This window comes from Tyto alba, unplaced genomic scaffold (genome assembly GCF_018691265.1).
Source record: "Tyto alba isolate M040663 unplaced genomic scaffold, T.alba_DEE_v4.0 Super-Scaffold_16, whole genome shotgun sequence".
In the NCBI taxonomy this organism is placed as follows: domain Eukaryota; kingdom Metazoa; phylum Chordata; class Aves; order Strigiformes; family Tytonidae; genus Tyto; species Tyto alba.
Genome location: NW_024881278.1, coordinates 20761319 through 20779135, shown reverse-complemented (window position 1 = coordinate 20779135; position 17817 = coordinate 20761319). Strand labels below are relative to the sequence as shown.

General features: G+C 43.1%; 1 protein-coding gene across 2 annotated transcripts; it reads left to right on the top strand.

The window, feature by feature from the left end:
• The first annotated feature begins 2496 nt into the window (after positions 1 to 2496).
• Positions 2497 to 17403, top strand: UTP25 (UTP25 small subunit processor component). 2 transcript variants are annotated; one of them, XM_042789742.1, is made up of 12 exons: positions 2498 to 2626; positions 3898 to 3937; positions 5102 to 5351; positions 6138 to 6347; positions 8470 to 8558; positions 9926 to 10336; positions 10963 to 11182; positions 13245 to 13447; positions 14688 to 14870; positions 15529 to 15641; positions 16061 to 16306; positions 17055 to 17403. In XM_042789742.1, the coding sequence occupies exons 1-12, from the start codon at positions 2526 to 2528 to the stop codon at positions 17299 to 17301; spliced, it is 2313 nt and encodes a 770-aa protein (XP_042645676.1). In that variant the 5' UTR covers positions 2498 to 2525; the 3' UTR covers positions 17302 to 17403. The 2 variants fall into 2 exon arrangements, with proteins under 2 accessions (XP_042645677.1, XP_042645676.1); XM_042789743.1 differs by lacking the exon at positions 17055 to 17403 and having other exon boundaries at positions 2497 to 2626; positions 16068 to 16300.
• The last annotated feature ends 414 nt before the right edge of the window (positions 17404 to 17817 follow it).

Below are 17817 nucleotides of genomic sequence, written 5' to 3'. Positions count from 1 at the left end.
TTACCGTACCATACTGGGTGGATAGCAGTGTCAGTACTGCTTTACTGCCTGTGCCTCACCACAGAGAAACCGAGATGGTCGTCATCTGGGGAACATGTCTTCTAAGACATGTTTGTGAATGGCAGCACAATGTTTTAAGTAGTTCACAAATAGTTTAATCCTAAACATTAAATGCTACCCAAGCAGGATCCTTCTCACATGAGGTGTGGGAGGAGGGAGGAAGGAGTTGGGCAGAAAGAGGGCAGCAGTCCCAAGAGTATAATCAAGAGTTAGATTGAAGTCAGGATAAAGGAAAATGAGGTAACAGTAGATACTAAGCCACAAGCCCAAATTTTGTAAACTGGTAGAAAAACCTCACCGTTACTGTCAAAAGAAGTGTGAATAAATGATCACAGAAGCAAGTGCTGGCATTCAGAGCATCACAAAACAAGATTAATGCATTTTTGATTCATAAGGCAACATTAAAAAGCAGAACGAAACCCAAGTAAGTAGTGTGAAATATCGTAGCCAGAATTTTTGAAAGTGTACAAAAACCACTTAAATCCAAGATTTATCCCTACTACCACTGCCACCACGTTCCTCTAAATTCCCCTTTTTTATTTTTAACACACACGGGAATGCATAGGCTTCCCCCTGTTCACTGCTTTAGCAGTTGTGACCAAGTCCAGTCCCCAAAAAGCTCCTGAGCCCTCATGGTTCAGCCCTGAACAGAGACTCCTGATCTTCCTGCTGTCTCCCACTGCCAAATTGTAGAAGTCACTAAGAAACAGTTATTGCAACATACAAATAAATGTCCTTTTTCACACTTCTGACAAGGTAGCATTGATTGGCAGTATTTTACAGAGCATGGCTGCCAACTCCACAAAAAAAACCTGGTAGTTGGAAATAGTTTATTTTAGTCAGTGTTGTTACACAATGTGTTGGCTTTGTCAGAGCCTGCTAAGGGAATCTACTGCTGGGCCGCAGCTCGTGTGTATCTGCCGGGGGGGTACTCGGTAAACTGGGTCAGTGGAGTGATTTGGTTTAAGACAACTTCTGCCACACCAGAAGGGTTTATCTGTGAAGCTGGTGAACTTTATTGGTTTTATGGGATGGCAGCAGTGGTATTAACACACAGGAGTAACTCCTGGAGGCTTCTGTAACTAAAGTCCAGTTAACATGTTTACTCACTTCAGTCAAATCCATGGATGCCCTCAAGTTAAGACAGATTACCTAGAAGCTACAATCGCCAGCTGCTAAACCGTTTTTCCCCAGAATAATCCATGCCTCCATCCTATTTGGAATTGCCTTGCTTTTGCCTTTTTTTTTTGGTACTCATCTCCAGGAGAATCTATTGTGCATAATTTGCAGGAGGGAAAGCAGCAGTAGAGTGCCAAGTCCTGCATTACAGCCCCATTTATAAACCCTCCTTACTAAAGATCAGGAGTTTCAGCTAGGTCATACAGAAACACAGGGATATGAGGAATATAAAGAACTTTTTAAAAATTGAGTTTTAATTTAGTTTCTTATTTGACATAATCTAAGGTGTTTTCTGGGGAGTTGTGTATCTTTGTACATGCTTAGACATTAAACTTCACCCTTACAACAGCATTCGGTAAGATTCAGCAGTAACATGTTAGAAGATCCAGAATTCAGTGTGATTTGATTTGGAGCTTTTGATTCTACCTTTTAGATTAAAGCAGCCTGAACATTAAGGACTTCTGGTGGGCCTCTTCTTCCTCCTCCTCTAGCCTTACTGTAGAGGTTTTCCCAGAAAATGTGTAGCTTTTAGCAAAGCACTGCAGATCATAGGTCAGTTTGGGAAGGAGTCCACGCAAATACGCCGTTTGCAGTGTTCCCCTTCGTATGCAGAGGATCAGTCTCTTAAGCAGGTTAGATTGATTAGATACAGCAGCAATAACAATCTGAATGCAGAGAGCAGAAGTACTGCTGCATTAATGCTGCAAGAATTTTAAAAATGTTCATCAGATGAATAAAGCTCAGAGCTTCCTCTTAATGACCGTTTCCACGGCAGAAATCGGAGCTTGTGCAAACGCCCCAGGCTCGACTAATCGTATCCCCAGTGTATATGGGAAAAATATTGTGCTAATACTACACAACAGCTTCGAGTCGCGGAGAAGAGCAGCGGGGCTTCCCCCTCTGCTGCCCACCCCGCTTACACACCCCGTGCTCCGGCAGCGCCCCAAAACCCGCGGCCCCCGCTGCCCCGGCTGGCGGGGGCGCGCACCTAAAATGGCAGCTCTGGCGGGAACAGCCAGCGCGGAGCTCTCGGCAGCGGCGCGCGTCTTCTAGACGCCGTTGCCGTTCCGAGCTGCCTGGGACGAGTAATCCCGGCCGGTATTTCCCCCTCCCGAGGGAGGCCCGCCGGCATAAACACCCCCCGCCCCTCCCCGCTCCCCTCACGGAGCCCCGCCCCGCCCCGCCCCGCCCCGCCCCGCCCCGCCCCGCCCCGCCCGCGGCTTCAACCGTACGGCAGCGCGACAGCGGCGCGCTCTGAGCGTGCCGTAAAGCGCGGCGGGGCGGGCATGGGGAAGCGGCGGGCCGGGCGGGAGCTGCTGCGCGGCCTCAGCAAGAAGCAGAAGCGGCACCTGAGGGCGTTCGGGGAGGAGCACCCCTTCTATGACAGGTGAGTGCCGGACCGGGCCGGGCCGGACCGGGCCGGCGGGCGGGGCCGCGCTGGTGGGTGATCGTGGGAGCTCGGGGCCGAGGCCGGCCTAGGCAGCGTCTGCCCCCTGCCAGCCTTGCCCCGGGCTCCTGAGGGAAGGGCGGGCGCCGCGCCTGCGTTTCGCGTCGCTGCTCCTCGGCCCAAGGTCTCGGAAGAAGAAGGAAAGGCAGAAAGTCTGGGCTCAGATTTGCTTGCAACAAAATGCTATGAAGCTCTCCTGTGCAGCCCCGCGGCTGCCGTGAGAAGTGGGAAGGTGGAGGAGTGTGAGTTGGACTCTTCTTCTGGCACTAGGTCGGTCCCTTGGCGGATGCGGGCTCCAGCTTTGCTCCCCGTGTGTCGCACACCCCTTTCTGATCCCGCGAAGGCGGCAGAACTACGGCGCCGAAGATCCAGTGTGACGAGAGCCGTGGCTTCCTCAGCACGATTCCCCTCTGTCAAAAAGGCTACCTTGCTTCTGGACCCCCACGTAAACTTGCAAGGAACGAGTGCCTTAGTCCAAATGCTTTGTGATTTGGTGAGAAGGCTTAGGAGCCTGTGAGTAAGACACTGTCAGGTCACCTGCCCAGTTTATATGCCTTTAGCAGCAGGTAAATAGCATTAAGGTCTGTTTGTGTGTGCCCTGGGACCCCCCTGGCATGTGTTGCCTGGGAAGGAAGGCAGAGTCCTGGCCTGCCGGGGAGCTGTGTCCTGTGCCTCACCCTCTGCAGTGGCGCTTTGGCCCACTGGAGGATCTGCATCTTTTTGAAAGAGTTGAGGTTAGTCTAAGAACAGCTTATACAGTGTCTTGTCTGCAGAAATGCAGTCCTAGCACTGGTTAATGCCGTTTTTCCTGTAATACGTGTCTTTTCCCACCTCTGCGGATCAGTATTTAGTGCTAGAGGCAGGCTCTTGCCCCGCTTAACTTTGTTGTACAAACTACCTTTGTAGTTAGATTTCTTGATTTCCTTTTAACACTTTGTCCTCTGATTAAAGCCAGAATCTACTTTAAAACGTTTCACTTCTTGATCAGTTATAATGCTTGAGCACTCAGACTTCACATATGGAGCGTAGCATCACCTGAGAGAGTAACCTCTTAGGGTAAGTGCCAAGTCTGTTTTCTTAGGGAGAATTGTGTGACGCTTTGGTTTTAAGCTTTCTTTTAATGTCTCTAAGACATGTTTAACTCATTGGTTCCTTTTTCCCCCTCATCTCTTTCATTGTCAGAGTAAGATATTTCAGTGCTTTCTTTTCAGGGTTTCTGGAAGATCAGAAGCAACTCCTGTCTGTGATCTGGTAAGATGTTTTTATTTCTTCCTTTTGTTTTTGTGTAGTTCAGAGATGTGAAATACTTAGCATTTCATGTTACAACTCATGAAATTGTTCCCTTTAGAAAACCTGTATTTGGGAAAAAAAATGAATGTGGATTTTTTGTGGCTCTGAATTGTGTTCTACAGTGTCTAACTTGGACTGTAACACCATGAGAGGGCAGAAGCAGTGGGAAGTAACATAATTGTTCTTGGTTTTTTTGCATATTACGTAGTCACAGTGAAAAGCAGATCATACTTGAAGTTGTTTTAGTAGTTTTAGTGTTGCATGCATTAGAAGATGTTTCGTTCTCTGTTGAATGAAGAAATTAGTTAATGCTCACTCCTCTTCTTCAGATTGCCAGTGCTTTGCTTTTCTTTCAGTCAAGATTTGGTAACCTCCTTTATCATCAGATTAATAAAAGACTTCAGAGTTTCAGGGTGGAAAAATTATTTATTCTGGTTCATTTGTTTCCTTTAGCAATTTTGTGCATTAATATTGTATTTACTGATTTTTACTTTTGGGGGTGAAAGGAACTAATAAAGGAGTAAATGGTGCTATGCTTATACTCCTGGTTTCACTGTAATTTTGGCTATAACCTGGCACACTGTCATTGGTTTGTGTGAGCCTGGGACAGAACTGACTCCTGGTCTGGTGTGTTTGAAGCTTTATGGCTGAGCCAAACCTGATGGACTCCCCGGTGAACTGTCGTCAACCGACAGCCGTTTCACTTACCTTCTTGAAAGCCAGAAGCATTTTCAGTGTGCTCTGTCCCCTTCTTGTGTGCTCTTTCACAATTTTTGCTCTGTGTATGGTTTTCTTGGGAAAATCCAGTGCCAGTTTGGTAAATGCCTTGTCTGTGGAGATCAAATATACTCAGCTGAGACTGAAAGAACCAAATTTTGTGATTCTCTAAGTCAAATCAGTGTAGAACGAGGCACTTCAGCTGAAGTCTACCAAGATGCTTTCAAAATCTAAATGGAGGTGCCTGGCATAACTGTTTGCCTAAAGTGGTGATTTTTTTAAAAAATTCCATTGTATCTGCATAAGGGTAGGATGGGAGAGGGAAAAAGTAACGTTGGAACTAGAGGTGAGGGTATGTGTCTGCTGCCTAATAGATTGTTACTGTTACACTTGTGTTCTTCCTTCCAGACTGAGAATTCTGATAAATCGAGTGCAGAAAGCGATTCAGAGACTGAAGTGGAACAGGTCTCTGTGTATCGTAAACTCCTGGCTACCCTGAAGACCTCTCCCGAGTCTGAGAGTGAGGAAGAGGAAGATGAAAGTGAGTCAGAAGAACCTGGGGAAAGTGAGGCAGAAATGGACAGCGAAGGGTCCCAGGACACCGGAGAAGGAGATGGAGGTGAAGAAGATAAGAACGGTGTACCAGAGCAGGAAGAAGGTAGTTTGTCTTGTCTTTTCCCATGCTTTGGTAAATGTTGTTTCAGTTAGAAAGTTTGAATAATGTGTGTTTTTAGCCAACATCCTCGTGTAGACTGGCTTGTTGGCTGGATGCTCTTCTGGCTTGGAGACTCTGTTGCTCCATTGCCTCTGTGTGGGTGGGAGCAGCAGCTGCTGAGGGGTTCAGCAGGGGAGAGGGTAGCTGTGTTCATTTTCCGGCAGACAGCCCACTGCTGCTTCCTCAGATGTTGTTTGTGCGGCAGCACAGAGGAAATCCACATGGAGCAGCATACCAGGGGTTCTCACCCACTCATGGGAGACGCAAGCTGTTCTCTCGCACAGCATCTGGCTTGGCTGCTGCCACCGAGAGGAGGGAAAGGTTTGCCTCATAGCAGAGGAGAGAATATGTAAATTGGAAGAAAACCTCCTCTTTTATGACAAGGCGTCCTCATTCATGAAGTTTGCAAAGAAATTCTGGGAGAGGAGTCAACTTTTTATTATTTTCAGCTATTTGGGGTCTTCAGAAACTAAAACTTATATGCCCCAAATAGGTTAATTCTTTAATTTTCTGTGGGAACACATGTTGTGTATTATACAACATTTGGTATGCTAGCCAAAAGTCTTCTTTAATGTAGAATACAAAGCCCACTTTTTATCTTTTTGGGTAGAGTATTGGGAGAAAAAAAATTGATAACTCTAAGGGAACAACAACCTAGCTAGCAAGAGGTAGCTACAGACAGTAACTTTTCCAGGAGAGTATAACCCATTTCTCTCTAACAATTCACAGCTACAGGCACAGCAGAGCAGACGCTTGGCCAGGAGCCGGCTGATGGCACAGATACCTCCTCTTGTGACCCAAGTCATGGAGTAATTGAGGAGTTTACTGATGTGAAACATGAATCTGAATTTAGCTTGGAAACTAATTTCATGGAAGAGGAAAGTGAAGATTGCAATGCAGATAAGAAGGGCAGCAATTCTTCACGAGCTTTTTCAGAAGGTAAAACACAGTATGTTTGTGTTCAGCTATCTGCCTCTGGAGGAGTATCTGTAAATATGTATGTTATCAAACACCCTAATGATATGTGATATAGCTTCTGAGTTCTTCTGCTACGTTTTTCATTGTGTTGCCCACGTGTGAGCTGGTTCCATATGGGTTGCTTAACGCTAATGCAGATGTGTAGCTGAACCATTTGTTTTCTGCAGCCCCTGTGGACTGGGATTCGTGCATAGTTTGTTATGACTGGTAAAGCTTGAAATATCAGGAGCTAGAAATGTGTGTGGAGGGTGTTACCTTGTTCTGTTGCTTTAATAGTACTTTAAAAAGCTAATGTAATATGAAGGGCCCTGCAAGCCTGTACTTGACTATGGAAGATATTCTTGGCACAGGCAGCACAGGAGATAATCACAAAGCTGACCTGGGAGGTCGTCCTTCACAACTTAGTGGAGTTAAAGGTGAGCTTGTGGGGAGCTTGGGGCAGCCACAGTAATTTAGAGAAATGCTCAGCACTCTCTGAGTTTTGAAGGTTATGCAGAGGAGTCTGACTGCACCAGGATCAGGAAGGCACTGAGGCATCAGTGAAGCATCTGTGTGGTATCTTTGAAGGGTGTAGCCCAGAATCTCAGTGCTGCAGTGTGCTGATGGGTACAGTCTGAGCTCCAGTGTTGGAGTCATCCCACCATGTGTAATACAAATAACTGTGCACGGGTGTGTGATCGTTCAGTGATATGCCACACATTGGCACTTGCAGAGCTTCTATTCATATTTCATGCTCTGTGGTTTTAATATCAGATGGCATAGTACAAGCGAGAGAAATATGTTTGTAGCATCCCTAGTGATGCTGGCTTGTCATCTTGGAGCAGCAGCTGACATTAGATCTGGGAGGCAGCCTAGCTGATACATGAAATGTGTGGAAGCATCAAAGGGCCATGTGATAGAAAAAACAGCTCGTTCTTGTTACCGTGAGAATATTACTTGGGCTGTTGGCATTGCATTTTAATGAGAACCATAGCTCTCCAACTGCATGCTAAGTATCCTAACAGCTTTGTTCAACCTATAAATGATGTGCTACTTTCCAGTGGGTTCCTGTAGCTTGGAAGTGGCTATGTAATCTATTACAGAAGATGAGTCACCTAAGATAGCAGAAAGGGGATGAATTTCTACTCTGGTCCTGAGGTCACTAGAATGCCTGAAAATACTTCACGTTATTCCCTCTGCCTTATCTGACAAATGCTGGAACTGGTAAAACTCAACAGAAGAGAGAGCCTGTATTACAATTAAATGATATCCTGTTCATTTGCGTTGCTGGGAAGATTTTCTTGACAGTGTCATGATCAGCAAATGCCTTGACTTTTGCCTGGATAACTTGTATGTGGGCTGGATATCTGTTGGCAAGCACTGATGTTCTATAATTAGTTTTCTTCAGGCAGTGAGAGCTGCTGTGCTGCAAGCAGTACACAGGGCTTGGTTTTCAAAATAAGCTTTGCATGTGACTTTGTGTATGCCAGTGTCTTCCAATATAATATGATTTTACAGTTTCTTGCCTCTCCTTTCCTTTCCAAAAAGAAATGCTGATTAGATAAATCAGACTTTTGCTCACTTCAGGCAATTTTTGCCCCTCTTCCCCAAAACCCGCCTAATTTGTCTCTCCTTTATCACAAACTGTGTTCATATCACTGGTCAAAGATGCAAAACCCTGGGTAGAACTGTTTATAAATTAAGAAGGGCAGTAAGTTCATTTGGGTCTTTACTACTGACAGCCTGTTTCACCTGCAAGGGATGGATGTGTCAGAGCTTAAGGCAGAAAATTGCCACAATGTTTTCTACTACATATTGCTTTCCTGTCCAACATTTGTTTTGTGATTGAAAGTTCTAGTACTTCCATAAGTGCTTCTTTTTCCTTTTTTAAAGCAATCTGTCAAATCTGTTATCTCTCTTCTTGTGAGGAGAATTTGACATCCCTTCTCTCATCTCCAAGTGCTTTGAAATAACTAGTTTTAACCGTGGTGTTGACCAGCATGGAAACTGTTTGTCTCATTTGCAAATCCATTCTAAAACTTGATTCCAGTATTAGCTACAATAGCTTTCAGGATGTTTTTGTTGTTGTTGTTATTATAAATAGATCCATTTAAACAACACATGGATAAAGAACTGGAAGAAAAAGAAGTAGAAAAATTGTCTACACTTCCTAAAACTTCAAGTCAAAGCAAGGTAACAGTGTTCTTTAGACATCTAGAGTTCCTAAAGATGCCTGGTTTAAAATCTTTTTTATACAAGTGAAGTAGATTTATAATTGTTATTACGGCACTGGAATTGTCAAGATTTTGTCACTGTGTTGTTGCTGAAGTGTTTTCTTTTTTACTTAGGGCTGAGCAAGGGTTGAAATCTAAAGTCTGCTGTCATATAAACATGTGGCAACACATCTGAAAAACAGCTTTAGAGTTTGATCTGTAGTCCCAAAACCACAGGTTTAGTACTTGTGACACCAGGTAAAAACAGGACTGGTTTCTGAGTGTTAACATTACGATGCCAGGGATGTGCTCTGCAGCTGAGCTTGTGAGGTGACCGTATACAGTCTTAAAAGTATTTTTGATGTGCTTCCACGTTCCTGCTTCAGGATGGCTGTGTCTGTACACATTTACAAGCCGGTAAAGGGGACTTTAATACTGGAAATAATAGGTGAATTACAGTACCAGAAAACCACCTCATTGCTTGAGAGAGAATACTGGTTTTCAAAATACTTATTTTTAGACAAACCTTTGCTTCCTAACTTTTCCACATCTGATTTTGTTTTGGAGAGTTGCCTTGCATTCTGGTCAGCCATATGCTGGGTGACATTCATTGGAAGATATCCAATGGTTAGTCAGTCAGAGAAGCTGTGATTTTTAAAATTTTATTTTATTTTTCTTTTTTGGAATATGGTGGCCAAAAATACCAGTGCCACCTGAAGCAATGTACGACATACCTTTACTTAATTTGGTGTAGCTATTTTATGGAGATAGATAGGGACATCTTGCATGGCAGAAGGCTTAAAGTTTAGAATTTTCCCCTACTACGCTGATAGCTTTTGCCCTTGAAATCAGACAGACTCCCAACAAGATTGCATTTAGCAACTGATTCACAACTTCTGTGTTTAGTCCCTAATGGGGTTTTGTTTTCATCTTTAAACAAAGTACGTACCTCAGCACAGCTGATCTGTAAGTGTAGTTGGACTCTGGGGTTCTCATCTTGTCCCTGGTTTATGCCACTGATTTGCTGGGTGGGTTAGGCAGGAATGACATCCTTCTTCCTCAGTTTTCTCATCTGTAAAATGAGGACATATATAGACACATCACTGCAAAATAAATCCAGATCTGCTGAACTCATGGTTATTGTAATTTACCCTGGCAGACTCTAAAAGAGATTGCATATTGAAAGAAAGGGTTCAACTTATATTATGAAATGATAATTTCTCAAATTTCATTAACTTGTTTAAACTGCCAGCTGTGGTGATATGCTTTTAAGTATACTAAGTTTGATATATATGACTCCTTTTTGGTGGTGTTTTGTTATTTTGTTTTCTTTTCTTTTCTTTTCAGTGGCCAAGGCTGGGCCAACTAACCTTTTCTTCCAATTTGGAGACATGTAAAACTTTGAAAGCAGACAAAGAAGTTGATGTGAAACAGCTTTATCTTCACAAGCCTTTAGAATCCACTTGGCCAAAAGTGAATAAACAATTTTTGTCCTCGGTGAACAAAGCAAGCGATCCCTCTTTTACCCCATTACAAAGAGAGCTCTTTTGTATCATGAATACATACCGGGACTTGTTCTATCCAGAAAGAAATGCTTTAACAAATGGAGAAGAAATCCGACATGCTTACTGCTTGCATGCTTTGAACCATGTTCTGAAGGCAAATGCCCAGGTGCTCAGCAACAATGCCAAACGGAGAGACCAAAAGCCAGGGAGTGACAGTGATGACTACAGGGATCAGGGGCTCACCAGACCCAAGGTAAGAGAGCTCCATTAATGTGATTCCCCCACCGCCACCCTGGCTGGCTGTATAAGCATCCTGCTGATTTATCCAGAACTACTTCTGTTGCTGCTCTCTCAGGTGACACGTTCCTGGACGTGTGCCTTTTCACATCCCTTTATCGTGCCTGGAAATTTTGTGCCATGGCCAGGGCAAATACCCTGGGAGAAGCAGTGAGCACAGGGCTGTTAGCCAGCCTGTTTCTGTGCTGACTCCCCAGTTAGGTATTTATATTTCAGAGTTCTGTGCAGAGGCTATTGCCACCTGTCCAGGAGCCAGCTGTTGAGCCTGTCTGTGTTTTGTGGGAGCTCTTGCTTGCTTGGGGGTTAGGGAGAACAGGAGAACGTGTTTGGTTTTCAGTTCTCCTGTAATGGTACCCTGGCTGTGAGATGGGGAACCAAACCAAGCTGCTGGCTTGTACCTGTTCGTGAGCACCCTGTGTCCCAGCTCATCCTCCCTCCTTGCTGCATGTCTGAATTGTTTTGTTCTGATTGTTGGATTGCCCCATGGGGGCAGATCTAAGTCAAAAAAATTACTTACTCACAGTTAACTGTGCGTTGTTCATATTTTATGGGTTATTCTGTTGTTACTGTTGATCTATGCAGGTACTGATGATAGTGCCCTTCAGGGAATGTGCTTTGCGAATTGTGCATATTTTCATCAGTCTTCTTGAAGGGAATGACAAAAGAAAAATAGATGTAAGTAATAAAAAGCGCTTCAAAGGGGAGTTTGGCTCTGACCCAGAAGAGAAGCCCCCCAACCTGAAAAGACCTGAAGATTACGAAGCTGTCTTTGCTGGCAACATTGATGACCACTTCAGAATTGGTAATGACCTACTGAACAGATGATTTTTAGCTTGTAAAGAACTGAGAAGTAACAAGTTCTTCCTAAATGTCTAGGAGCTATCAGGGCTGGAAGTTCTGGTGAGACTCTAGGCTCTGTGGTATTCATGCTGGCTTTGCACTGGCAACTTGGATTTCTCTGAAAATTTTTCTTGCCTTGCCAGAACTTACAAAGGAAGATGAAATACAGAAGTGATGATTTTCACATCAAGTTCAGAATCACTTAAAATGCAATGATTCCTTTATTGTAGCAGAACTGCCCACACCTCATTTTAAAGAGAATAGCCTTGATGATGCAGTAAAATCTTCCACGTTATTAAAAAAAAAATAAAATCTTTTGGGTTTAATTAGCCTACTCTCAATGTCTCTTGTCATCAGTAATGGTTGGAACAAAATTAAAGCTCAGTACTGAGCAAAGTAGTTTTCTACTGTGCTGCCTGTGGTTTTCATGAAAGCAAAGGGGTAGCCAGCAAGTAGGACTGTTGGACAAGCAGCAAATTTGAGACAATTTCATAATATTGTAATCTCATGCTGTTTCAGTAACTCAGTATGTGGAGAATTATCTAGTGGCTTAGTTCTTGGAGCTGCCATGATAAGTAGGCAGTTTTTCTAACTTAACTTGACAGATCAGAGGTATTTCAAATTATTGCCCCTTGAAAGATAAATTGGCATCCCAAGGGATATAATGATACAGTGGAAGATGCAGGTGGGTCCCATTCAGTCTGTCTTTCTTCCCCAGTGAATATGTCTCTGGCTGAGAGCATCTTACTTTCAGCAGAGTAGTAATTCTCCGTTCAGTCCTCTCCCATGCCACAATCTGCTTGATCCCCTTACTAGCTGTGAAGAAATGCTTGAAGAATCTTTGTGCTGTTACTTGCAGAAGCAAATCCTAGAAGCAGGAAAATTATTCTTTCTTACTGTGCCTCACCCTGTTACTTCTGCCCAAAAATCTCATTTAAAGCACATTTGTTATGCCTTATTAAAACCACCCTTTCACTTTTTTAAACAGAAAAAAGACTTGATGTTGTTAAACTGTGTATATGCTGTGACAAGTGATATCTTCTTCCTGGAAATTCAACCAGTTGCACCTTTCTTTTTCTTTCCTTTTTTATCATTGGGTTAAAATAGATAGCAGGAGTGGTCCCTATTGATACCTGTGTGAAATGTTGCAAGTACCTTCAGCTGTGCCCATGGTAGCTGGATTCACACAGAGAGGGGGAGAAGTTGAAGAGACACCTTTGTTGGGCAGACTGTAGCGGGTGCTTTGAATATGGTCTGGGCTACCTGGATTTTTTTAAGATCCAAAAACTGTGGGTCCTAGCAAGGTTGCCATGTAGTTACGACAAGGGTAACAAAAACCTTTGATTCCTTCCTTTTTATTTCTTTACCATGAGAGTTGATGTATAAGCTAGTTCAGCGTGCACATCGCAACACACGGTGTCAGAAGCAATGCCAGGGAAGATGCAAGACTGGTTGTGCTTTCAGTCCTTGTCACACGAAGAATTCTTTCCTTTGTGTTCTAGTAGCAACTGTCATGGCCCTGTGAATAAAGGCAGTTTATAGTCAAGAGGTCCACACTGAACCTTTCATGACAGATGAAGGTAACAGTTACTGTACTACCTAATGGCAGAGACCAAAGTCTACGATTTAGGGAGAAGGAAATAGTTAATAATTTCTGCCTTTTTTTTCCCCCTTAAGTTCTTCAGCCCCCTCATCCCCCTTTTTAGCAGAAAATCACAAAAAAAACCATGTTTCAATTAAAAAATGTTGTCCAGGCTATGAAAAATATGGAAAAAAAGTATGACTGAAAGAGTTTGCTGAACTTGATGAAAATCTCCCAAATGCTTGTAAAATGGAGTAGGGTGGGTAAGCACTTTTGAGGGGAAAAAGAGTTTCAGACAGATTGGTTTTGTCCAGCTATAATCATTAGTTAGTATGTGTTAAGGGAGAGGCGATGTAGGGAGTTAATATTACAGAGCCTGCTGGAAGAATACGGTTGATTATTGACCTTAACTAAAAAAATACTGTTGGTTGTTGTTGGACAGGAGTTGCAATTCTTCAAAAGAGTATGAGACTGTATGCACCATTTTACTCATCGGATATCATCATTGCCTCTCCCCTGGGTATGAGGACTATTATTGGCGCAGAGGGGGAGAAGAGAAGAGATTTTGATTTTCTGTCATCCATAGAAATTCTCGTAATCGATCAAGCAGATATTTACCTGATGCAGAACTGGGAACATGTTCTGGTGCGTTTTCCATATGTATTAATTCTTGTGTTGTACTGTGTCTTGTTAGTCTGGTATAACTTAGTTTTGGCAGGGAATGGTATTGCTATTTTTTTACTGACTTGCTTCCAGACATGTATGCTTGTTCCTTTTCCTCCCTCTGCCCTGATATTTTCTGTATACTAAGAATATTCTTTCTACAGATTTTGGCAGTGTTCAGCACCTGTTCTCTATAAATCTTAGTATTTGGTGCTGTAGTGGCATATTTCATCGGAGATTTTTTTTTGGACAGCTTTAATTATCTTGCAGGATGAGATAACGATGATTCCTTTAATCACATCTGGGAGAAAATATGCCAGCTGTCTGACTGCCCAGTGTCTCAGATTGCAGCTGTATGAGGAATCTGTACAACCTAATTCAGGTTCCTCCAGAAAGCAATAGGAGCTGGTGCTTGTCTCTGCTGACTTCAGAGATACTAAGCATTAGTCATGTCTGGAGTTAAACAGTACAGAGGTTTTCCTGTATGTATAATGAAAATAGAGCTCTTGGGTTGTGGCTGGCATGCAGTAGTACCCATGCCTTTTGGCTTTTAGTTAATAAAAATTTTCAAGATTGAAAGGTTGGGTTTTTTTGCATATAGAAACACCTTTGAGGTACCTAAGCCAGGCATTTTGACAGCACAATGTTACTGTGCATTTTGAATGAGCCCAGAAGGTATACTGTTTCCTGGGGAGTCCCAGGAAAGCTCCATGAGCCTTTATGATATCCAAGGAATAAGTCCTGGAGCTGTTCCCTGTTTTTTTCCTTTGGGTGCAACTGCCCACCATTGGGCAGCAGCGATGCCAGTCCTAGGCATCATTCAGCGAGGCCAAAATGAGGTGAATTTCCACACTTGCACCCAAGCTCTCCCTGAATGTGATGAGAACTGCCCTTGGGCTTCCTTTAGCTCAGAAACCTTGGGCCTATTGACTTTAATAAAAACAAATCCATTACACCTGCCCCGTGGGAGAAGATTGGAAGCAAAGGTTACTGTTACTGATGTCTAAAGAGATGGTGGCTTTCAGTTCTGTGGTGGGAAGTCAAGGAAATTACTCTTACTGTGATCAATAAATTCCAGACCCGCAGGTCTTGGGAGATTGCTACTGTTTTATATTCTGTGCTGTCTTGCTCATCCCTTCCCGCTTTCTCTCTGCAGTTAAGGCTCTTGCAGCCTGGGTGCAGGGATGTCCGTCAGTAACAATGTGTGGCCATCTCTCTGTAGCACCTGATGAAGCACATGAACCTCCTGCCTCTGGATTCCCATGGGGTAGACTTTTCCCGAGTGCGAATGCTGAATCTCCATAACTGGTCCAAGTACTACCGCCAGACGCTGCTGTTCAGCGCTCTTCAGGATCCCCAGATTAACTCTGTCTTCAACAAACACTGCTTCAGTTACGCGGGGCAGGTGAGTTCGCAGAGGAGCTAAGAGCTGCCTTTTAAATGCTGACATAAGGGAGGGGAAGAGGGACAGAAAACCTAACGCATGGAAAAATTCCATAACTCGGTTGCAGAAAGACTGTCTGTGTGCCAGTCGTTTCCATTACTCGAGTATTTCAGTCTGAATCCCCACGACGCTGAATGACAATTTCTAATACTGTGCCAAAGGCACAAAGAACTACTCTTCTTGCAGCAATATTTATTTGATCCTTTTCTTTCATGGGTAGCTGTTTCATGTCAGAAATCAGATTTTGTTTTTTCTTAATTTGACACATACAAGCTATCTTGTTTTATTTATTTTGTTGTTAAATGGAGAGTTTGCCTGCTTCCTTTTTTTTTTTCCGTCCTACTGTATAAGAAGCACAAACTGTTATTACTTTGAAAGAAGCAGGAAAATTAAAAACCTTAGATGTCCATTTCAAATATATGGATGCCAGGGCATAAGCAGTGGTCCTGTATATTTAACAGATCTGGCATGTGTATATGTGAATGTAGTTTTGTACTGGAGCTTTCTTAAGAACAGCCTTGTTCTTTGCTTGCAGATGTGAGTTACGAGCAGAAAGCTGGCTGGACTGTGGCTGCCTTTGAAATGCTGCTTCTCTAAACTTCCTGCTTTCTTCTCACAGGTGGCTGTCCGCAACGTACCACTCAGTGGCTCCATTAGCCACGTTATGGTCCAGCTTCCTCATGTTTTTCGGAGGCTAGAAGCTGAAAATTTAACTTCTGTAATAGATACAAGGTACTCTGTGTTCCAGACTATTTTGCTACGCCCTAATGACTGCCATTTTGGGTTTAGTTGAGCATACTGTTTCCTGCAGAGCATGCTGATTTCACCACAGAAGTATGCCTTCATTACTCTTTAAATGCCAGCTGGGCCCTGCACAGGTGGAGGGGAATACTGACCTTTTCCTTGCCGAAGGCACTGGGGAGTAAAGTCTGGGAAGGGAATACTAGTTGCTACATAATTGTGTAGTACTGATAAAGCCTTTACCTTTTATCTTCTACATGAGTAGAAATCCTGTGAAGTTAAAGAAGGAAAAATGTATTCAAAATCTTCTGTAGTCTGTTGTCGGATGATATTTCTGTTTGAGGTCATATCAGTATTGGAAAGCTAAATGTTAACTCCGGTTAAAAAACATGTTTGTTTTCTTAACTGAGGTTTCAGTTTTTCATCAACAAAGTTTTGCCGGAGTACCGCGATGCCATCATGTCACACACGCTCGTTTACGTTCCATCGTACTTTGACTACGTGCGTCTTCGAAATTACTTCAAGAAAGAGCAGCTGAATTTTACTCACATTTGTGAATACACTAAAAAGGCTGGTGTCTGCAGAGCAAGGATGTTCTTTCTCAAGGGAGAGAAGCAGTTTTTATTGTTTACTGAGCGCTTCCACTTTTACAAAAGGTGAATTGTGGACTGAGTTTTCCTCTTGAGTTGTGTGTGTGCTGTTTTGGAAGTAGAGTCTGACCTTAATCATAGGTGAGCTATATTGCTTTTTGAATCTGTTGGATCTCTCTGAGGACTTCTTTGATTGAAGTAAGAGCTTTTCAGTTTACTTTAAAATTTTTGCATCTTGTCAGCAGTACCTTGCAGGGACTCTAATACTTCGGTATGCGCAGGGCTTTATTCGGGAAGGTAAGTGCTGCCAAGTTCCACTGGTGTCAGGACAGGATGATATCACCTACAAAATGGGGATTCATTGTGCCTTTTATTTGTCTTCATCTGTGCCACAATAATTACATAAAATTCTGAAAGAGACTGAGGCCACCAGGAAAATTTGCTACCTCCTGACTGGAGCTGTTTAGAAGTTCCTAATGGAACAGTTTTTTCTAGTAGCTGAATATGTTTTGGCAAATACAAGAAGCTTTGTGAGGCTTAATCTGATCAGGCTTCATTGTCTTAAAATCCAAGCTAAAGAGGCTGAATACTGCAGAAATTGGTGGTGGTCTGTATCTTGGAGGAAGTCACTGAGCCTGGCAGTGTTAGATATCCCCCCCTAAATTCCACATCTGCGCTAAGTTTAGCCTCCAGTCCACGACAAAGGGTTTCTAGTGTTGAGCTACAACTGATGTGCATTGAAGCTGATGGAAATTGGAGCAAGTGATACAGGATTGGTGTTTTAACATGCACGTTTTGGTTTTTCCTCCTACAGGTATACGATCAAAGGCATTAGGAACCTCATTTTCTATGAATTACCAACATACTCCCACTTCTACAGTGAGATGTGTAACATGATGAAGGCCACAGACAATGGAGTGGATGCTACTTGGACCTGTACTGTGCTCTACTCCAAGTATGATGCTCAGAGATTGGCTGCAGTGGTTGGCATAGATCGCACAGCTCAAATGCTACAGTCCAAGAAGAATGTGCACCTCTTTGTTACAGGAGAAAATGATTAAGTGATATTGCAGACTAGATGATTGGACGGACCTGGATTTTACTCCTAATGCGCTTTTTGATGTTCCTTTTCTAAAAAGTATTAAACTTTTTACTCCCTTTTACTAAATATTCTGTTGAATTTGTTCATCTAGTATTAAACTTTGTATTCCAGTGCACTGTCCAACAAGAAACAAAAGATGTAATTCAAGAGAGCAGGGGTTGGGGATTTCTTCTGTATAGAAACAAAATCAATCCATAACTATTATTGCTGTATATTGAACAACTCACGGGTCACTAAAGGTTGATGCTGTGCCAAATAACTTTTGATTGGATTGCTTCATTTTCAGGTGTAGCAAGCTCACCTTCTTTTATCAAAGGCAACTTTTCCTTTGATGTCGAGAAAAAAATCTGCCCAAGTATTAATGCGGTCACTGTTCTGTAAGCCTACATCAGGGAGGTGCAGGCAAAGGCTCTCCACCACAGCGTATTGTTGAATGAGAGTTGAACCTGCTTCAACCTGACAGTTGTGAGCATTA